This window comes from Solanum pennellii, chromosome 12, assembly GCF_001406875.1.
Source record: "Solanum pennellii chromosome 12, SPENNV200".
NCBI lineage: Eukaryota > Viridiplantae > Streptophyta > Magnoliopsida > Solanales > Solanaceae > Solanum > Solanum pennellii.
The window spans coordinates 53,026,710-53,050,358 of NC_028648.1; the positions used below are offsets into that span (position 1 = coordinate 53,026,710).

The window sequence follows — 23,649 nt, forward strand, 5'->3', positions numbered from 1 at the left end:
CTTCCTAAGTGGAATATCAATTGTTGAGTGATTTTTGAGTGGTAAAACAAAGTTGAGTGAATTTCTAAGTACACTACTCAAAGTTGATTGACTTTCTAAGTACACTAGTCAAAGTTGAGTGACCATCTGAGATATTAACTCTCTTAATTTCATAAGAAAGAATCTACAGATCCTATCATAGGCCTAAGACATATTCAACTTTATAATCATATTACTCAGGCTTTTCTTTCTTAATAATATTTGTAGTAAGAATCTGAGCCAATAGCAGAAATTAGTGTTAGGAGAATCTTCTCCAATCTAGCATGCATAATTCTAGATAGGAACTTGTTAATGAAATCACTTAGATACTAGGTCTTATATCTGGAAAGGACCGAATGATATCCTTTTTGGGTATAGAAACCAAATTAATATGAGTAACGAACTTAGATAAGAAACTGCCAGCATAAAAACCATTCTACAAATATCCTTACCTATAATGTTCCAACAAACTTGATAAAATTTACTTGTAAGTCCCTCTAGACCATTAGGACAGTCTCCATTAAGATTAAAAAATGCAGTCTTCTGTAACGATCCGAATCATCATTATTTGAGATGAGCAAATTCGCAAAAAAAATCCTAGTCACTATTCCGCTACAGCGGCAACTTACCCCGCTACAGCGGGATCGGCGAGACAGAATTGTAATTTCGAGAAATTCTTATTTTTCCATCTTTCTAAATAACCCTAATAGGTCGTAAATTGCCCTAAAACCCTAAGAAAAATTATTTCAAGTTGGGAAAAGAAGGATAAGGAGCTTTCTAGCATAGAGATCGTGGAACCTTGCGAGTTTGTGACCATATTCACCATAGCGTATTCGAAAAAGCTGCAACAAAATCAATACTCTGTACAAATTGTTTGACGCCCAAGTAGGTTAGGTTTTTATGTTGACTAGCTATAAATCCATGCTTACCATGTAATACATGTATTTAATAGTATGAGATGTGTTTAGACCTTCGTGCACCGAGTAAATTTCGTGAAAATTTGATATAATTCTATGTTTATTGGATTAGTGTTGTGTAGAGACGATAATCGGTCGAGGTTCTTATTTTGTGTTCTTGAATGGGTTCTTGTTAGATTATGGAATAATGGTGACAAGGAGTTGTAATCATGGTAAGGAAAAACTAATAATGAAACTATGTGATGAAGAACTAGCATTTGGACTTGTGTAATTCCATATGGAGAAATTGAGGGAACCCATATGTAACTAAGTATGTGATAAGGTAATGTCTTTGATTCTGTGATGGTGTGATATATGTGTATTTTGATTTGTTATATTACTTGCATATGTATCTGTTGCAACAATGGTCTTAGATGTTGAAAAGAGATATGTGGATATTGATATGATGAAATCATGACTTGAATGTGTGATCTTGGTGTGTTTATTGTGATGTGTGATTGGGATCGGCTGGCACATTCTGGCACTCTCACTTGGATCGGATTGCCACATTCCGGCATACTAGCTGGGATCGTCTGCCACGTTTTGACACTCTAATTGGGATCGACTGTCTCCATTTCGGCATAAAACTTTGATCGGATTGGCATGTTCCAGCATGCTAACAGTTTGACTTTGCGTCCCATGAGAAGGCCAACTACTTGTGATGAAATGTGTACAGTGAAATATTATATGATTAATTTCATGAGGTATGTATATGTATCTACGTGTTAGGGGTTTAAGCTATAATCTATTGAAATCTTAAGTGTGGTAGTGTAACTCGTAGTATACAATGTGGTAAGTATGTTTAAGCTATCTATTGGATTTTTAAGTGATGTAGTGTTATGCGTAGTATACAATGTGGTTAGTAAGTTTAAGTTATGATCTATTGGAATCTTAATATGGTAGTGTTACTCGTAGTATACAATGTGGTTAAATAAAGGGTAAAAGGGTGATTTCACAATACCTAATTTAACCAACTTTTGGTGGGGATTAAATGAAGGGTAAAATGGTAAATTGACTACACCAAACTTAATTTAACCAATTTTGGTGGGAAAATATCGAGCCAAATGAGGAAATAAAAGTTATTTTCCCCCGTCTTCAGCCGTCGTATTCGCCCTCCTCTTCTTCTTCTGCTCTCGTCTTTGCTTGCTTGCTTTCCTTTCTTCCTGCTCTCTTCATCTTCCTCTTCTTCTTCTTATTTTCGTACATTGCGGGTCTTCGCTGGTAGTGCTTGTGCTTTCTTCTTCTTGAATCAGTTTTTTACCTTATCTGTAACTGTTAGACCAAATTTTGGTTTGTTCAATTGGAATTACTGCATAAGCGTTATATACCATTGCTTGTAAGTACAATTATTAGTTATTTAAAATTAATTATTATCATCTGATTTGGGTACCTACATTTTTTTCAATAATTTGTGTTCACGTTTCCAACATATTGTTATATATGTTGCAACAGTTGACTATTATAACACATTATAATCATATGTAGCAACATGTGATTTATTTTCACGCAGAACAGTCATATGTAGCAACATATGACTTACATCTCGCAACAGAATAGTCATATGTAGCGACATGTGATTTATTTTCACAACAGAACAGTAATATGTTGCAACATATGACTTAATCTCGCAACAAAATAGTCATATGTTGCTACATATGATATAACTAAAAAATGTATCAACACGTTGATTTATTTTTCACAAGTAGCAACATATGACTTACATCTCGCAACAGAATAGTCATATGTTGCTACATATGATATAACTAAAATATGTAGCACCATGTGATTTATTTTTCACAACAGAACAGTCATATGTAGCGACTTATGACTTACATCTCGCAACAGAATAGTCATATGTTGCTACATATGATATAACTAAAATATGTAGCACCATGTGATTTATTTTTCACAACAGAACAGTCATATGTAGCAACATATGACTTGCATCTCGCAACAGAATGGCCATACGTTGCTACATATGATATAACTAAAAAATGTAGCAGCATGTGATCTATTTTTCACAACAGAACAGTCATATGTAGCGACTTATGACTTACATCTCGCAACAGAATAGTCATATGTTGCTACATATGATATAACTAAAAAATGTAGCAGCATGTGATCTATTTTTCACAACAGAACAGTCATATGTAGCGACTTATGACTTACATCTCGCAACAGAATAGTCATATGTTGCTACATATGATATAACTAAAAAATGTAGGAGCATGTGATTTATTTTTCACAACAAAACAGTCATATGTAGCAACATATGACTTACATTTTGCAATAGAATAGTCATATGTTGCTACATATGATATAACTAAAAAATGTATCAACATGTTGATTTATTTTTCACAACAGAACAGTCATATATAGCAACATATAACTTACATCTCGCAACAGAATAGTCATATGTTGCTACATATGATATAACTAAAAATGTAGCAACATGTGATTTATTTTTCACAACAGAACAGTCATATGTAGCAACATATGACTCAAATATCGCCACAGAATAGTCATATGTTGCTACATATGCTTATTCTTCATGATTAGTAATAATTTTTTAATTATTTTCTTTAGGTACAATGTCATTATTTATAGGAAATGATTGTCTTGGTGAATGGGTCGAGAAGAAAAATTGATTCATATGGTGTTGGAAGGATTGTAAAAAACGAGGAGCCGATTCAGTAGGGATGTATGTCGAAAGAAACATTTTGTATGATGAGTTCTTTAATTTAGTTGTGCAAAAGTCTGGATACAAATGTAAATCGCAAGATCTTGTCATGAGTTACATTCCCCATTTTTTTCATAATAAGAAAAATAACTGATAAATCTAGTTTGAGTGTTTATTTGGGAGGAACAGAGAAACCGTCAATATTAAGAGTCTACGTAGAAGAAACTCCTATCGAGGAGGATCATAATGTAGACCAAGGCCAAGAAGATATGTTTAATGATGAATTTTATCCTGCGGACATGAATAATCCTGATGATGAAATTGGAATAGGTCAAGGTGAAGGTGAAACTCAAGCTGAAGGGTCGGACTTTGAGAGAAAGTTTCCTCCCACACCTATTGTTTGCAGCAACAATCCATGTGCTTATTAAACTTCACGTGTGAATAATGTTAGAGAGGATGAAACAGGATTTTATAAGGGAATGACATTCAAGAACAAGCAAGAACTAGCAAAATCATTGAAAATTGCTTGCTTGAAAAAAAAATTAGACTGAAAAAGGTGATCAATTCTCGTAATGTGTTTTCCTTTAAATGTTCATATCCGGATTGCAATTGGTGGATGAGGACTGTGAAATTTACATGTAGTGACAGGTTTGCCATTAGAATCTATGAAAAGTATCATACGTGTGGTTCAGAGCATCTTACAAGCCATAATCCCACGCCACGGCAAAAGTCATAGGTAAGTACTTTTAAAATAGTTTTTCCAATGGTAAAGGCCCAACCACAAGAGACATGTGAAATCAAATCTGCACAGAATTAGGTTGTAAGGTAAGCTATTGGAAGATTTATAAGGGCATGGAGCATGCTAAGTCTAATGTTAGGGGAACACATGAGCACAGTTACACAGTGCTTAATGCGTACCGATATATGCTTGAAGTTGCGAATCTAGGAAGCAAGATGGCATTGTCGCTCGATGAAAATGGGAGGTTCCAGTACTTCTTTGTATCATATGCTGCTTGTATAATTGGTTTTCAAAAAATGAGAAAAGTAATAGCCGTTAATGGTACATTTCTAAGTAGCAAGTATGGAGGAGTTCTGCTATAGGCGGTGGCACAAGATGCCGAGAAATCATATATTTCCAGTGGATTTCTGTGTCGTGGACAAAGGATGTGATGCCTCATATGAATATTTTTTTCAAAATATGAGAAGCTTTGTAGATGATCCTGTTGAGTTGTGCATTATCTCTGATAGGCATCCAAGTATTCTAAAGATGGTTTCGAGAATCTACCCTGCATCTCATTATGGTTGTTGCATGAGACACCTTGGGGAAAATATTTGAAATAACTTTCACAATTCAAAGGTAGTGTCCCATTTTTATAAAGCAGCAAAGGCGTACGATATATGTGAGTTCAATGACCATTTCAATCAAATAAGAGATTTGGTACCAAATGCCGCTGAAGCTCTTGAACGTATTGGATTTCACACATGGAGTAGGGCATTTTTCCCGAGAAATAGGTACCATATCAATTGTGTTTATTTTTACATTATGTGTTTTGTTTAATTTTTATCTGTTGTTGTGTAGATATAACATTATGACGTCAAACATCTCTGATCGATGAATGTTATGTTTGATGTTGAAAGTGCCATTGTCGCTCTATTTGATGAAACAAACAGGAGATTTGCATTGTTATTTCACCAGAGGCGTATGGAACTGGTGCACTCCGCAAATAGATTTTTTCCTTCAATTTAAAAATACATATCAAAGTATGTCAACACGGGCAACAAGTTGTTGGCCCATCAAATCGCTAACTACAAGTTCAGTGTCACTAGTCATGGAGATGTTGCTACTGTGGTTCTACAAAGAAAAACTTGTACTTGTAGATTTTTTTAGTTGGACAAAATACCTTGTCCACATGCCATGGCAGCGATTTGATCCCAACATGGTGATGATATTGGAAATCAGATTTACTTGTACTCCTCTCCCATATTATTCAGTGGAAAAATACATAATGGCATATTGTCAGGAAATTCACCCGGTGCCAACTAAAGATTCTTGCATTGTCCCTTTGGATATCACACAGAGAGAAATACCTCCTCCATATGTTGATCCAAGTAAACCGGGAAGAAGAACATACAAGAGACGGCGTAGAGTTGGTGAATAATTTCCAATAAGAAAAAATAAGTGTTCAATATGTAGGGACTTTGGCCACAAAAAAACTACATGCCCAAATCGAAATGTCTCATAAGAAGTGTTAAGCATTATGTTGCTGAATTTTAATGAATGTTCTTTCTTATTTGAGGATGATCTCTATTCTATAATCTTATTTAGAAATGCCCCAATGCGTGATTTGTTGCTCTTCTTTGTTTCTGTGTCAACACATGTCAAATGTTGTTACAGGATATACTAGATGTGGCAACATATACAACAAATGTTGTTACAGGCGAATCATTTGTAGCAACATATTCCACATGTTGTGATTCGACTGTAGCAACATTTGTTGCATATATTGCCACATATAATATATCTAAAGGCACACTCCAACGTAATCATTATTTAAAAGTATATGTTCCCACAGATGATTATATATAGCAACATATGACTCAAATGTTGTGACTGACGAATGTTGTGATATACGCATCAGCTGTAGCAACATTTGACTGAAATATTGCTACATATAATCATTTGTAGCAACATCTACTTTTAAATAATGATTACGTGGGACTGTGATTTTAGATATATTAGATGTGGCAACATATGCAATAAATGTTGATACAGACGAATCAGATGTAGCAACATATGCCACATGTTGTGACGGACTAATGTTGCTACATATAATCATTTGTAGCAACATATGACTCAAATGTTGCTACATATAATCATCTGTAGCAACATATACTTTTAAATAAGGATTACGATTGTGCTTTTAGATATATTAGATGTGGCAACATATGCAATAAATGTTGCTACAGACAAATCAGCTGTAGCAATATATGCCACATGTTGTGACGGACGAATGTTGCTACATATAATCATCTGTAGCAACATATACTTTTAAATAAGGATTACGATTGTGCTTTTAGATATATTAGATGTGGCAACATATGCAATAAATGTTGCTACAGACAAATCAGCTGTAGCAATATATGCCACATGTTGTGACGGACGAATGTTGCTACATATAATCATCTGTAGCAACATATACTTTTAAATAAGGATTACGATTGTGCTTTTAGATATATTAGATGTGGCAACATATGCAATAAATGTTGCTACAGACAAATCAGCTGTAGCAATATATGCCACATGTTGTGACGGACGAATGTTGCTACATATAATCATCTGTAGCAACATATACTTTTAAATAAGGATTACGATTGTGCTTTTAGATATATTAGATGTGGCAACATATGCAATAAATGTTGCTACAGACAAATCAGCTGTAGCAATATATGCCACATGTTGTGACGGACGAATGTTGCTACATATAATCATCTGTAGCAACATATACTTTTAAATAAGGATTACGATTGTGCTTTTAGATATATTAGATGTGGCAACATATGCAATAAATGTTGCTACAGACAAATCAGCTGTAGCAATATATGCCACATGTTGTGACGGACGAATGTTGCTACATATAATCATCTGTAGCAACATATACTTTTAAATAAGGATTACGATTGTGCTTTTAGATATATTAGATGTGGCAACATATGCAATAAATGTTGCTACAGACAAATCAGCTGTAGCAATATATGCCACATGTTGTGACGGACGAATGTTGCTACATATAATCATCTGTAGCAACATATACTTTTAAATAAGGATTACGATTGTGCTTTTAGATATATTAGATGTGGCAACATATGCAATAAATGTTGCTACAGACAAATCAGCTGTAGCAATATATGCCACATGTTGTGACGGACGAATGTTGCTACATATAATCATCTGTAGCAACATATACTTTTAAATAAGGATTACGATTGTGCTTTTAGATATATTAGATGTGGCAACATATGCAATAAATGTTGCTACAGACAAATCAGCTGTAGCAATATATGCCACATGTTGTGACGGACGAATGTTGCTACATATAATCATCTGTAGCAACATATACTTTTAAATAAGGATTACGATTGTGCTTTTAGATATATTAGATGTGGCAACATATGCAATAAATGTTGCTACAGACAAATCAGCTGTAGCAATATATGCCACATGTTGTGACGGACGAATGTTGCTACATATAATCATCTGTAGCAACATATACTTTTAAATAAGGATTACGATTGTGCTTTTAGATATATTAGATGTGGCAACATATGCAATAAATGTTGCTACAGACAAATCAGCTGTAGCAATATATGCCACATGTTGTGACGGACGAATGTTGCTACATATAATCATCTGTAGCAACATATACTTTTAAATAAGGATTACGATTGTGCTTTTAGATATATTAGATGTGGCAACATATGCAATAAATGTTGCTACAGACAAATCAGCTGTAGCAATATATGCCACATGTTGTGACGGACGAATGTTGCTACATATAATCATCTGTAGCAACATATACTTTTAAATAAGGATTACGATTGTGCTTTTAGATATATTAGATGTGGCAACATATGCAATAAATGTTGATACAGACGAATCAGATGTAGCAACATATGCCACATGTTGTGACGGACTAATGTTGCTACATATAATCATTTGTAGCAACATATGACTCAAATGTTGCTACATATATTCATCTGTAGCAACATATACTTTTAAATAAGGATTACGATTGTGCTTTTAGATATATTAGATGTGGCAACATATGCAATAAATGTTGCTACAGACAAATCAGCTGTAGCAATATATGACACATGTTGTGACGGACGAATGTTGCTACATATAATCATCTGTAGCAACATATGACTCAAATGTTGTTACATATAATCATTTTTAGCAACATATACTTTTAAATAATGATTGCCATTGTGCTTTTAGATATATTAAATGTGGCAACATATGCAATAAATGTTGCTATAGATGAATCAGCTGTAGCAACATATGCCACATGTTGTGACGGACGAATGTTGCTACATATAATCATCTGTAGTAACATATGACTCAAATGTTGCTACATATAATCATCTATATCAACATATACATTTTAATAATGATTATGTGGGACTGTGCTTTTAGATATATTAGATGTGGCAACATATGCAATAAATGTTGCTACAAACGAATCAATATATACAATTAATAATTATGACTCTTCTGTTCACTCTGTTGATACGTCATGTCTTGCGACATTTCAAAATTGTTGGACTTTATAAGAACAACAAGAAGGGAGATATAAGTCAAAAGTTGTCTTCTCTTTTTTTTCATTCTGAAAAATGGCTTCAACTAGTTTAAACTTCTTCGAATCTCTCCCGACTGAACTAGTAATTCTTATCGTTGAAAGGGTTGCTTCCTACTCTCTAGAAGATTTAGTTAGTGTTAAATTTTGTTCTATGTTCCTCAATGAAGTTGGTAATGAACGTTATGTATATCAGAAGGTTACATTGGCCAGCTTTCCCACTGAACCTACATGGACGACGAATCAACATGTTGTGTCTTTCATGAATATTTGCATAGCATTGGAGAATTTAGAAGCCTTATACAGAAACAACGTGGTAATTTTACTGTTTTTAGTTCTTTTTCACCTTGCATCAATTTATTTTGAAATCTTAATGTGTTGTTTCTTTTATAGTTTGATTTTTTCAATCGTAATGATCCAACTGCACTGAGAATGGTTAAAAAAGCAGTAGAAGGTGGCTACGAAGGTGCAGATTATGTGCTTGCCGTACAATATTTGAAGGCGGTATTTCCATGAGAGAAGGCTTGATGTACATTGCCAACATGAAAAAAAACATGTCAGTAATAATGAGAAGATGTCGACACCATTTGCAGTGTATTTTAAATCAAATGTGGGTGCAAGAACCTAATATTTTGGGTGTAAGACCCATTTGTTGCACTGTGCATCAACCATAACAAAATGTCTGCAGGATGGGTTGGCCCAGAGGAAGTGACGATGAAGACGATATTCATTGCGAATTGTGTATTTGTGATTTAGAACTACATTATCTAGTTGAATTTCTTCCGCATACTACTATGTGGGAATAATTTAATTTAATCTGTGCTTTAAGACGATGTTGATTTTATTGTTTTTTGTATTTATTTTCAAATTATATATGTGGCAACATATTATATGACATATGGTGAAAATGTTGCCTTCACTTGTTTGGTACTTATTTCTGAATTATGATATAACAAATTATGGTCGTACACAACACTCTTCATTGTTATACCTTATTACTATTGATTATTTATGTTCTAAATCGATCGAATCGTTTATTAGTGTCTCCTTGATTTTTCATCTGTAGCAACTATGCAGTTTCTGTTGTTAAATTCGCAACATATAACAAAACTGTTGCAACATATAATTATAACAAATGACTTTTTTGGGGATTAATTCAATTATATTGTCACGTAATTCGATATGTACCACCAATATATAGTCCTACAACATGTATTAGTAACAAATTATGGTCGTTAACAACACTCTCCATTGGATTATCCATTTATATAACACCCTTCTAAATCGTTGTTCCAAATGTTATACCTTATTATTATTGATTATTTATGTTCTAAATCACTAAAGTTTGGTTCAAATTTCCATTTTTCCTTTCCTAAATAGATCGAATCGTCTATTAGTGTCTCCTTGATTTTTCATTTGTAGCAACATATGCAGTTTCTGTTGTTAATTTTGCAACATATAACGAAACTGTTGCAACATATAATTATAACAAATGACTCTTTTTTAAAAGTGGCCCAATAATAGGCAAAGCCCATTCTGTTTAACAAAAAGTAAAATAGGCCCAACCCATTCTGGAATACGTTTTCATTTTCATTTCAAGAATAAGGTTTTCAAATTTTTCATCTTTGCCGCTTCAGTTTTGACGCCTTTTTTCAAATCTAATTTGATTTTCTGTCAGTCACGATGTTCTATATTTGATTCACCTTTGGTTAAACCAAATTTCGGTACTCCAATGATATGATGTCAAATGCTACTAAGTTGAATTTGTGATGATGAAAATGATACTATATTGAATGTTAAAACATATTCCAAGCATGAAAACTTCATGGTCAAAAGAAAATCCAAATCGCAGATTTTGGTCTTGTCCACGATATCGTGTACGTGTGTTTATTTCTAAAATATTTTGGAGATTTTAGATCTCTTTATTTATTTTTAATTAAAATTTATTTCTTTGTGGTATTTTAGGAGAATTCATGCAACTTCTTTAGATGGAGGGATCGTGAAGATGTTGATATACGATCCAAGTTCGTTATTCTCCGATTGGCGAACAAAATTAAGGAGTTGAACACTGTTGATGAAAGTCATATCAAAAGAAGTACCAAATGGGGGATGAAGGAGAAGAAAAAAACCAAATGTTGTAGCATCTGGAAGCTAATGTTGGTGTTCTTTGTTTTTTTTCTTGTATTTTTAAGCATTACCAAGAAGAATTTTGTAGATGATACAAAATTATTATGTAGTTGCGTAAAATCAATACAATTATCATAGTTGTGGAATTAAATAGACGTAGTTTTGCACTCCTGATCAAACAACAAATTATTATGTAGTCGTGAAGGACGAATTTTGTGATATACGCTTCAGTTGTAGCAATATATGACTCAGATATTGCTACATATAATCATCTGTAGCAACATCTAACTCAAATGTTGCTACATATAATCATCTCTACCAACATATGACTCAAATGTTGCTACAGTTGATTCGTCTGTAGCAACATATGCACATGTCGTGATGGACGAATGTTGATACATAAAATAATATGTAGCAATATATGCAACAAGTATTGCTACATATAATCATCTGTAACAACATCTGACTCAAATGTTGCTACATATAATGACCTATACCAACATATGACCCAAAGGTTGTTACAGTTGATTCGTTTTTAGCAACATATGCCACATGTTATGATGGACGAAGTTGCGATATACGCATCAGCTGTACTAAAATCTGACTCAAATGTTGCTACAACTGATTCGTCTGTAGCAACATATGCCACATGTTATGATGGACGAATGTTGCGATATACGCATCAGCTGTAGAAACATATGACTCAGATGTTGCTACATATAATCATCTGTAGCAACATCTAACTCAAATGTTGCTACATATAATCATCTGTACCAACATATGACTCAAATGTTGCTTCAGCTGATTCATCTATAGCAACATATGTCACATGTCGTGATGGACGAATGTTGCGATATACGCATCAGCTGTAGCAACATCTGACTCAAATGTTGCTACATAAAATCATTTGTAGCAACATATGCAACAAATGTTGCTACATATAATCATCTGTAGTAACTCTAATTCAAATGTTGCGATATACGAATCATCTGTAGAGACATATGCCAAATGTTGTGATAGACAAATTGATAAAATAAATATTGTTTTTAATTACATTGTCTTTAAGATAAAATAAAATAACATATTTGATAAATTAAACATCATCTTTAATTACAAGCATAATGTCAAGGCTTTAAGCACTAAGATATTATCCACTCATTATTCCACTCTGTTTTAGCAATTTAGGCAGCAACTCAAATACAGGTTGTATGAGTGTGAAAAACTTGTCATTTTCCGTAACCACCAGGTTGCAGTCATAAACATTGATCAATCCTTCGTGCAAGAGAATCTCAAGAGTCACGAAATGATAACTCGAAATGTTCATGACTTTCAAAATCTTTTTTGCATCAATCCAATCCATGCCTCCAGGAGTTGGCCTAATACCCCTGACATAGTCAATCATATTATCATCCCATACAAAGTCATCTTCCTCTAACGCATGAGGTTAAGAATTTCGTCAATACATTGAAATAAAAAATAATAATAAATAGTTAGGAAGAGTATTCACTGAAAAGACATAAGAAATAGTTAATAATATAAAAAGTAAGATTACCCACTCTTACCAACAAACTGTTAGGCTTGTCATGTTCCTGAAATCTTGATCGGTAAAAACATGCATATCGTATTCCATTCGAATATCCTTTGCACCGGTCACCTTAATTACTGATTCTTTTTCAGCTACAGAGATTTAACTTTTTGTACTCCGTCACCTCTTTATCCATTACGGCCCTTGGAATTTCTCCAAACATCTTTCTTTTCAAATTTTGTATTGCCTTGGCAAATGATTATTTTCTCCGCTTGGCCTTTGGAGTACATACATGCCGCACATTCTTTGATACAATGCCCTTCACACCCCTCTTGTTTTTAAATACATTGACAGTCTCACTCAATTTTTGTATAAACATGATAAAATCTTAATCATGTTTATTACACTTCTCACAGAGAAAGCCACAACATCGTCTACAGGAGGTAGCCCTTTCGTGTTGTCCAGCACCAGCACCAGCACCAGCACCAACACAAGCAGCAGCATCAACACCAACACCAGCGCCATAATCAACATCAACACCATCATCAACATCTAAAACAACTAATTTGTTACTGACTTCATTAGGAACTCTCTCTCTTTTGATGGTTGTTGCTCCAGCCAACACCATTTTAACTCTATCCACAACATGATTATAAATGTTTTCAACCAACCCAAGAATTATTAGGTATGGTATTTGCAATTCCTCTTTTACTAGGGTAATCCATAGATGGACAACCTAAAATAGTAAAAATGAGTCATCAGTAAGAATTTTCTATTGCTACAGTTGAATTGTCTGATGCAACATGTGTCACAAATGTTGTTATAGATGAATCATCTATAGCAACATGTGTCACATGTTGCAACACATGACTCGTCTGTAGCAACATGTGACACAAATGTTGCTACAGACGAATCATGTTTTGCGACATGTGCCACAAATATTGCTACAGATGAATTGTCTGTTGCGACATGTGTCACAAATGTTGCTACAGATGAATAATTTGTAGCAACTTGTATCAGATATTGCAACACACGACTCGTCTGTCGCAACATGTGTCACAAATGTTGCTACAGATGAATTGTCTGTTGCGACATGTGTCACAAATATTGCTACAAATGAATCATCTGTAGCAACATTTGTGTCACATGTCGCAACACATGATTCGTCTATAGCAACATTTGTGTCACATGTTGCTACAGACGAGTCATGTGTTGCAATATCTGATACAAGTTGCTATAGATGATTCATCTGTAGCAATATTTGGACACATGTTGCGACAGAAAATTCATCTGTAGCAACAGATGAATTATCTGTAGCAACATGTGACACAAATGTAGCAATATATGACTGTAATATACTAATAATAACTTACAGCATCAAAAGGAGGGTTAAAAAGATATGGAATATGCCTTTCTTTGGTAGTTTTTGTTCTTGCCATCAACCATCTCAGCATCCTTGGGGATGATCTCTCTTCTGCTGCAATTACTTGGTGGATCAAATAAGGAATGACTTCCAATGCCCATGCCTGTAAAAAAGGAAAACTTGTTAATAATCAAATGTTGAATTATTACTTGATATAATATAAAAAGATTTAAAACATTCAGCTTTACCATGAAAGCCCATGGAAAACCAAACAAGTTGCTGGTCTTTTCTCCTAAAGGCCTCAACATATAGTCGACAGTTAGATGAAAGCTCTCATGACCCCACGGGTAGTTCTTGAAAGCTTCAATATCCTGACAAATATTGACATACTTTAAAAGTATGTTGTTGCTCGGATCCTTCGGCAAAAGAATATTATGTGTAAACCAAAGTAAGCACAATGACTCCTTGTGCTTCCTTGTTGTATCCTCTCGTTCTAACAAACATAATAAGTCAGAATTTTTAAAGCTTTTGCCAACAAGGGACATCAAGTCCTGCTCCTCAGTTGGCAGTGACTGTTGTCCTGCTTCTGCTACTTCTTTAACTATTTTCTTTCATCGTGGTTCTGTTTTAACAATGTATTCAGGAATGGGCTTCACAGGAGGATGAAATTTTAGCCCTGTAACTATGGCAAACTCTCTTGTTCCAAAGAAAACTGGCATGCCACAATAATTAATTAGAATCTCATCCTTCTTATTGGGATTTTCAAAAATGAACCTTCTTTTCAAAAGTCCATACACGATGGTCATTTGAAAACGTGGAAGTGGATCAATGGGTAAATCAAGAAAAGGACCAAAACAGTTATTTCTAAAAAAAATCTTCCGATTGATTTCTCTTGAGGATATCCCTGAATTTGACGAAAGGTCTTCCCAGGACTGACCTAATGATGTTGTCACCATTAGCATCAGGCTGCAGATACACAAGGAAAGTGTCTGCATTGATGATTTTAATCCCATAATCACCACTAGCATTGAACTTTTCATGACGTTTTTGTTCTTCTTCTTGAACTTCATTTATTTTTTCTTGTTGTGCCACAGCTATTACTTCTGTATTTTCCCCTTCTTCTTCCTGAACTTCATTTATTTTCCCTTGTTCCTCAACTTATTGTTTTCCATCTTCTTCCTCCACTACATCTCTTCATTCATATTTTTTTAAAAAAAATTCTACTTCTGCTTGAGAAGAAGAAACCGCTTCAGTTGCAAGTTTTTCTAAAAGTGTAGTATTTTCATTCCTCTTCCTATGAATTTTAGACCTAGCCTTCTTCTGGATCTTTGTTTCGTCAGATGTATCAATATCAAGTTTTCTTTTGATGGGAGCCATTATTTTTGTATCTGCAACCACAAAAATAAAATATTTGAAAGCCACACACACATGAGCTCCAACCACAAGTCAAAACAAGGCAATAAGCAGATAAGCACATGCATTTCTAACCAATTAAATGTTACCTTACCTTAGAAGATATATATCAAAGATAAAGTAGAAATTATGAGGACAACACCGCCTTGCTGTAGAAGATGATCTGTGAAGGAAGGACTAAGAGAATCGAAGAGAAGAAGGAGAATTTGCAAGTAGAGAAGATATAAATAAATTTTGTGGAATACGAAACGACATTTATAAAAGAGAGAGGAGAGAGGGAAAATGAAAATTAAAACCGTTCAATTTTTTTTTAATTTTGACATTTTAAACTGTGACATATGTTGCTACATATATACTAACTGTTGCAACATATAATTTTTTTGTGTTTATTACTACAGAAGTTACATATATAGAAGAGAAATTAGTATAACTAAATAAATCTTGTGGAATACGAAATGACATTTATAGAAGAGAGAGGAGAGAGGAGAGAGGGAAAATGAAAATTAAAACCGTTCAAATTTTTTTTAATTTTGACAATTCAAATTGTGACATATATTGCTACATATATAATATATGTTGCTACATATATACTAACTGTTGCAACATATAATTTTTCGTGTTTATTACTACAGAAATTACATATATAGAAGAGAAATTAGTATAAATAAATAAATCTTGTGGAATACAAAATGATATTTATAGAAGAGAGGAGAGAGGAGAGAGGGAAAATGAAAATAAAGTCGTTTAATTTTTTTTTTAATTTTGACAATTCAAATTGTGGACATATGTTGCTACATATATACTATCTATTGCTACATATATATGAATTGTTGCTACATATATACGAACTGTTGCTACATATATACTATCTGTTGCTACAGATATACTATCTTTCGCAACATATATACTATCTGTTGCTACATATATACTATATGTTCCTACATATATACGAACTGTTGCAACATATAATTTTGTCGTGTTTATTACTACCGAAATTACATTTTAATTAACATTTCACCAATTAATTTGTACAACTTATCAACAAAAAGGTAATTCACAATGATATGATATACATAACTACCTATCTAATCAATCGTTGTAAACTCAACATTTTCATCGATCTTAGATTTTTTTTTTGTTCTACGCATCTCTGGGTCTTCATTATTACTAACATAACCATTTCGAGCCTTTACAATCCCATAATTCCATAGGAGTGAAGCATATCTCAAGCGAAGGGTGTCAGCATTAATTCCAATTATGTTACTTGTAATCCATCACTCAAATACTCAGCGTATGCAGCAATAAAAATTCCACAATCTCTGCATGGTATATCATCAATCAAAAAATATTATAACATCACATTTTGATAGTCGTAAGACAAAATAATATTGTGATACTTACAGACTACTGCTTTCTTGTTGGGAAATACCAGTAACATGAATGACTTCAAATGGGTGAGATTTGTTCTTTCCTTGGTAACATTTAAGAACTGACCAGTTGGTTCGCTCATTTTGCTCAAAAAAACAACTCAACTCAAGGTACTTTGGCAACATTGTAGCCATCTTTTGAATCTCGGAGGATAGTTTTCTATTAGACCTATTTGAGGACATGGAATCATACACTTTTATGCACCATTCTTTCAATGCAATGACTGCCAAGACCCAATGGAATTCCCCATTACTATTTACAGGGACATAAACATCATCCCTCAAGTGCCAAGGCATTTCAGAAGGTATAGCATACCCTTTCATTATGTCAATGATTTTATTCTCATATTCACTAGAATTATCAATGTATGATTTGAAAAAACAACTAGTGGTGGTATATTGATATTCAGACTGAATCTTTTGCTTCGACTTCTTATGCAAATAGTAAAATATGACATCCACATACTGCACACATGCATCAAACAAGTGTATAAATTTAATTTTATATATTCATGTACTAAACAGTACATATAAAAGTAAGCATGGATTTACCTCATCATTCCAGCACCTATTGGGTTGAGACATTACGTAGAACCAATCCTTATTCATTGGAAATGCAAATACTAAATCAAGTTCATCAAATTCAAGTTTTGACAATTGGCTAACTAGTGATCCTCCTTGTTTCCTCTGTAATTGTGTAATAATTATAAATCATTATACATTGGACAACAAGAACAAATTCTAATAATAGTTGAACCGGCTTTACTTGCTTTACTTTACTTACTTTTTTGCATGATGCTTGTAAAGACCCTCTTTTATCCATTGCGAGAAGGATGACATTAGTTCAGTCGGACACTCGCCGTCAATGATAAAACCTTCAAATGGATATTGTCGCTTCACATCACAACTGACAACTTCAAATTTCTTCCCTTTCTTTTTCGCTTTCGCTTTTTCTTTCTGCTTCTCCTTCTCCTTCTCCTTCTCTTTCTCGTTCTGCTTCTCCATCTCCATCTCCTTTGCCTTCTTCTTCTTCTCCTTCTCCTTCTCCTGTTTTGCCTTCTTCTCCTTCTCTTTCTTTTCATTTGCCTTATTCTCCCTCTCCTTCTCCTCCTTTGCCTTCTTCTCCTTCTCCTCCTTTGCATTCTTCTCCTTTTCCTTCTCCTCCTTTGTCTTCTTCTCCTTTTCTTTCTTCTCAATAATTATAGAAAGTGTTTGAGAAATAGATTTTTTCAACCTCTTACATTTAAAAGACTGTAAAGTCTTCTTGGATCTTTGCACATCAATATTATGAGACATTTCCTTAAAAATATCAGTGAGTTTTGTAACACGACTAATAAAATAATCATGTTGGTGCTCACATTCTTCGTATAGACAAAAAGAGCATTTCATGTTAGAAGATTGAGTTGTTGACATGGATGAAGCTTCTTGTATCATTTCATCTACAAGGTAAATAAAAAAATATTGAGATTTTACAATTCATTATAAAATACTAATAGCAGTATGTTGCAACCGATGGATAGTCTGTTGCGATAAATTAACATTATGTTGTCACATATGTACCTGTTGTTGCGCAACATATTCATCTTATGTAGCAACAGATGCATCATATGTTGATACATCTGTACAAATTGTTGCAATATTTGAATCTTATGTGGCAGCAGATGACCAACATATCAATTTTACAATTCATTATAAAATAATATTAGCAGTATGTTGCAACCAATGGATAGTCTGTTGCGATAAATTAATATTATGTTGCCACATATGTACCTGCTGTTGCGCAACATATACATCTTATGTAGCGACAGATGCATCATATGTTGACACATCTGTACTAATTATTGCAACATTTGAATCATATGTGGCAATTGATGACCAACATATCACTAAAATGTGGCAACATACGTTAAAATCATATCAACAGAATGACCAAAAAAAAGAACAACAACAGCAACAAAAAACGACTTTTCACTGAATGATAACATTACATATACATTTCCTCAAAATAGGGATTTTTTGAGTTGGCTAATTTTCTTTCAAATATGATAAATAGTACACACCATTAAGTCGATTATTCAGTTTTTACACATACAGAACAGTTTATTGTTCATCAATCCAAGAAAAAAACTTCAAAAATTGTGAAGTATATCAAAAAATAACTTACCCATTTCTAGTCGAACACGATTACAGATCAGAAAGATGAGAGAGTAATGGAGGACTGGAGAGGAAAAGTAATGACTGCAGAGGAAGAGTAACGACGGATTTCCGAATTTCTAAGAAAGAAGATGAAGAAAAGAAGATAGAGAAGAGAGGAGGGAAGATGAAAAGATTTTTCTTTTTAAATGATTTGGTTTGAATTATAAAAGTGTGTTTTTTTGTATTTTATAAATGATTAGAAAGTTTTGAAAATGTTAATTTGGTCTCATAATTAGTTAATTACGTTTTAAAGAAGATTTGGCCGGCTCTTGGTCCATTTGTCACCAAAAATAAAAACGAGACTTATTTGACACCTTTTGCTTAATTTTCTCAAGAAACTCATCCTTCAACCCATACAACAACAATAGCGCCAATACCCGATCAAGTGCCAGTCTTCCCCATTGCAGATGCGACAAACCAAGCGATTCCAGCGACAAAGTGAAGACAACCCGCGTCTTCTCTCTCTTTATCCTCCCGTACAAAGAGTCGTGCGAGAATTAGTCCAGAAGTCTTCATCTCCACGCCTCAAATTTCCTTTGCTCGAATCGGACAGTCCCCTCTTTGAATCCGTTGAGAAAGGTACAAAAATTGGTGCAATTACAGCATCCAACCATATCTTAAGGGAATTTGAATTTCAAATTTGAAAAAATCCATCCAAAGCTTCTACTGTTTCCCCCCTAATTTCTGCCCAAAAAATCCCCCCTATTTAAACCCCTCTCAATCCTTCCGTTCAGGAGGTTAGAGGGAGCCGGGAAAGAAAAATAGGAAATTAAAGCTAGAAAAGTATATAGAGGCAATGTTTACATACCTAGAAAGACCCACGAAATAGATTAGAAAGTTATATATACTTAAGAGTCTAGTTTTGTTCATTGTTTACGAGAGTTTGTCGGAATCTCTCCTTGGGTGGTGGAATCGCTCTCAAGCTCGTCCGTCCCGCCTTGTTGCACTGAAAGAGGTAAATTGACTTTCTTTTACACTTTAGCTTTTCTATGTTCATTTTAGAACTAAGAGTGTTATGAGTTTTGTGAATGAAGCACTGTATTGCTATTCTAAATTCATTTCCTATTTTCGATATAGCTTGGCTTTGTTCTGAAAAATAGTTGAGTGTCCATTTAGTTCTGTTTGAGTAGTCTACTATTCTCTTGGCTTCGCATCGAGTTTCAATAGCTTTTTGGTTATATTATTTATCCGTTTGCTCATGGTTTGGATTGATGTTCACTTCCGCTTGATTCAGAATGTTGAGTCTCATCAATATTGGAGTAATATTGTAGTTTCTAATCTTTCTAGCATAACTATATTATTTCTGTTATGCTTTGAATCTTGGAATTTTTTATTATTTTGTTACCTTTGAAATGGGTTCTTAGAGTCCATGATAACATGCTCCCTTAAATCAATATAGTTTCTTGTTATGTTTCGCCTCCCCTATGGCTTGTCTCCTCGCTATTCATTTTCTTAAAATTAACTTGGTATAGTATGATTTCTATTGTATTAAAAAGTTATCATTGTTTGATCATCTGATAAGTTGCCTTGATCAAATTTCATTTTCTAGTTGCAAGTTTGTCTGTTGATGCTACTTTTTTTATATGAGTTAATTCGATTAAAATGATATACCATGGTCTAAGTAGTTAGGATGGATCACATGCTGAAAAATTTCTTAGTATTGGATATATATTCATTTTTTGAATGTTGTTGTAGGTTGGTCTGCTATTAAACCTCTTCTGTTGCAACTTTAGTTACTAACAGATTTTATTTCACTTTAGTCTTAAATAATGGCTTAGTTCACTTCCTAGCATGTATGCTCATCCTCGAAAATGTTTTTTCTTTAGTGCACAGTGTGTTTCCTACTTTTGCTTTAGTAATATGTCAGTAGCTTATTTTGTTCTAATGAACTTGTTAATTATTAGTTATGATGCATCATTATTCTTCATCTTGAATCTACCTAACTGTCATTGTTTCATACTATTATTTTCATTAGCATTAGCTTTAAATAGGGGGATGCTCATTTTTCTTGCATTTGATTTCATATATTTTAGTTCTTTATGTGGAATTTATCTTGTTTAAATCCTCTATGTTTGAGTGGCTATGCATAAATGAGATTTTGTTCCCTATTTTGCTCTTGACGAAAAGTTTTCTTTGCCTAAAGGTTAATGTGATTCACAAATGTTATATATGTTTTGGTCTTGGTTGCTTTCATGTTAATAAGAAGTCTCACCTTTGGTAGGTTAAGATGGAATGACTATATTTCATGTTATATATGGGTTTCCTAATGTGTTTTGTTCAAAGTATGATTCATGCTTGATTAGTTAATTAGGAGAGCATTCATTTGGAGTTAGTTGGATTGGTTTTTCTTTTGTTGTCGAGTAGATAATGCCGTCAATAAAAATGCCACTAATGCTCATTATTTTTTTCGTTGCATGAATGGCCTCTCGGGATGAGTCCGACCACCCATTTTCCTCGCATTCTCTTTGTTGGGTCGAAGCACAACAATTTGAGTTAGGTGAAATGTAGGTGTTCGGAAGCAAAAAAATAAAGGAATTGGAGTTGTATAAGTGCCATATTCAATGGCGTGTGTTCAATGTATACACCGTACAAAAGTAGCTGAAAATGGGTCAAAACCCAATGAAATAATTAGCAGGTGGAGGAGAGTTAAATTGGGCCGAAATCCCTTCAATATATTTAGGAAAAGTTATATACACACATTAACTTACCTTAATATCCATTTATCCTTATCTTTTTAAAAATTTCAAAAATCTCTTAATTCCTTCAATAGATAAAATCTTCTAGATACATAAATATTTCACTCCTATTTTCAACCTATATCCACGTTTCTCATTCCCGCTTTTATTCCTCCATATTATCCCTAAATTCTCTCAACTTCTTTAGCAGTTACAAATTTTGAATTTATTTTGATTTTCAGCAGGTATTAGTTATTATTTAATAATAATTAATATAATATTTGTAGAAGTTTGCCTTTTCTGTTTTCCTTTTTTTTTAGTTTCATCTTTTTTCTTTTTTGGTTTAATTGTTGTTTTGTTTTTCTATTATTTCCAAATCACTGTTGGGTTTGATATTTGTATTTGATTTCTTTATTTTTATTAATAAAACTCACCTCGTGTGTTTGATTAAAAAATACATATATTACTTGTAAATTTTTCATAATTTGAGTTGGTTATGAATTATAACAACTAATCATTCATTAAAATTGCTTAGGATTCTTGTATTAATATTAATCTTCTAATTGTCTCATAATAATAATAGTTTTAGTTTCACCAAAATATCATACGGTTTAATATATTTTTCTTTATTCTGGTGTTTTTCATTAAAAAAAATTCTTTCACGAATAGTGATTGTTCATGTATCTAATTGATAACTTAATTCTTATTTATTGTGATACTTTTATAGATACACATTATTTCAGATTAGATACATCCTTCTTTAACAACCTTATTGTATCATATACATTACTATCAACTACAAAATGATACATAATGTAAGCATACATATCTTTCAAGGCAAGCACTATGATACTCATCAATTTAAACGAGATACATAGATAGTAATGTATCATGCACTATTTTTTTAGATATGATACGTAAATTTGAATTGATACTAAATGTATCAATTACATAGCAACTACCACACTGCAATGTATCGATCTCTAATCTAACATCTTATGGGCAAAAATTACTTATTTAATGTATCTAGTATAAATACAATACCGATACATAAATAGTAATATATCATGCACTAATTTCTTAGATATGATATGTAAATTCTAATTTATATTAAATGTAATAATTACATAGCAATTACCACATAGTAATGTATTGATCTCAAATCTAATATCGTATGGGAAACATTTAATTATTTAATATATCTAATATAAATATAATACTTATCAATTTAAACAAGATATATAAATAGTAAAATGCTAAATAACAAAGATATTCATGATGTATCTTCTCGGATCTTCAATAAACTAGGAAAAGAATTTTGAATCTCAAAATTTTCAACAACTTTAAATCAAAATCGAAAGGATATTCTATAAACTTGAAGATTCACAAAAGAAATCTTTTGTCCAATAACAATTTCACATAATCCTTCATAACTCACCTCGCTTTCCAAAATTTCGGCAAACTTTTTTATGAAACGGAGATAACGATGAACAAGAAGACAATTTAATTTTTTGATTTTTTTTTATTTGTTACACTATAGGATTTTGAATTCTTGACAATAATTTGAATGGAATAACGTAATTTATGGGCTATTAATTTAATTTTTGGCTTTTTCCCGCATAATTTAGTGCAACAAATGGATACTATGAGATTTTAAATTGATTTTACAGCTTTTTTTCCCTTAATAAATGCAACAGATTGATGCATAATGTATCAACAATTATGTATCCCGGATCCTCAATTACATATCATTAATGCATAAAATATAGAATTTATGTAATTATAGAAAATAATAGGGATAAAAGGTAATTAAAATTTTATACTATGATATTTATGTAAGTTGTACATATTTATAGCTAGGATAGGCGAGCCAAAGCCCACCTTGGCTGAATTCGGGCAAATGGCCCAAGTTCAA

At 33.0% G+C, this 23,649-nt stretch overlaps 1 protein-coding gene and 1 pseudogene across 1 annotated transcript; one reads left to right on the forward strand and one right to left on the reverse strand.

The window, feature by feature from the left end:
• Window positions 1-9,045: 9,045 nt before the first annotated feature.
• Window positions 9,046-9,524, forward strand: LOC107006350. Its single transcript, XM_015204923.1, has 2 exons — window positions 9,046-9,324; window positions 9,402-9,524. The coding sequence occupies exons 1-2, from the start codon at window positions 9,046-9,048 to the stop codon at window positions 9,522-9,524; spliced, it is 402 nt and encodes a 133-aa protein (XP_015060409.1).
• A 7,849-nt stretch (window positions 9,525-17,373) lies between these two features.
• LOC114075308 lies at window positions 17,374-18,159 on the reverse strand (annotated as a pseudogene).
• Window positions 18,160-23,649: the final 5,490 nt, after the last annotated feature.

Excerpts from the sequence above, each read along its gene's own strand:
- LOC107006350 (XM_015204923.1), top strand. The coding sequence starts at position 9,046 with ATGGCTTCAACTAGTTTAAACTTCTTCGAATCTCTCCCGACTGAACTA. Across the intron at positions 9,325-9,401 it reads CCTTATACAGAAACAACGTG|TTTGATTTTTTCAATCGTAA; the intron begins GTAATTTTACTG and ends TTTCTTTTATAG.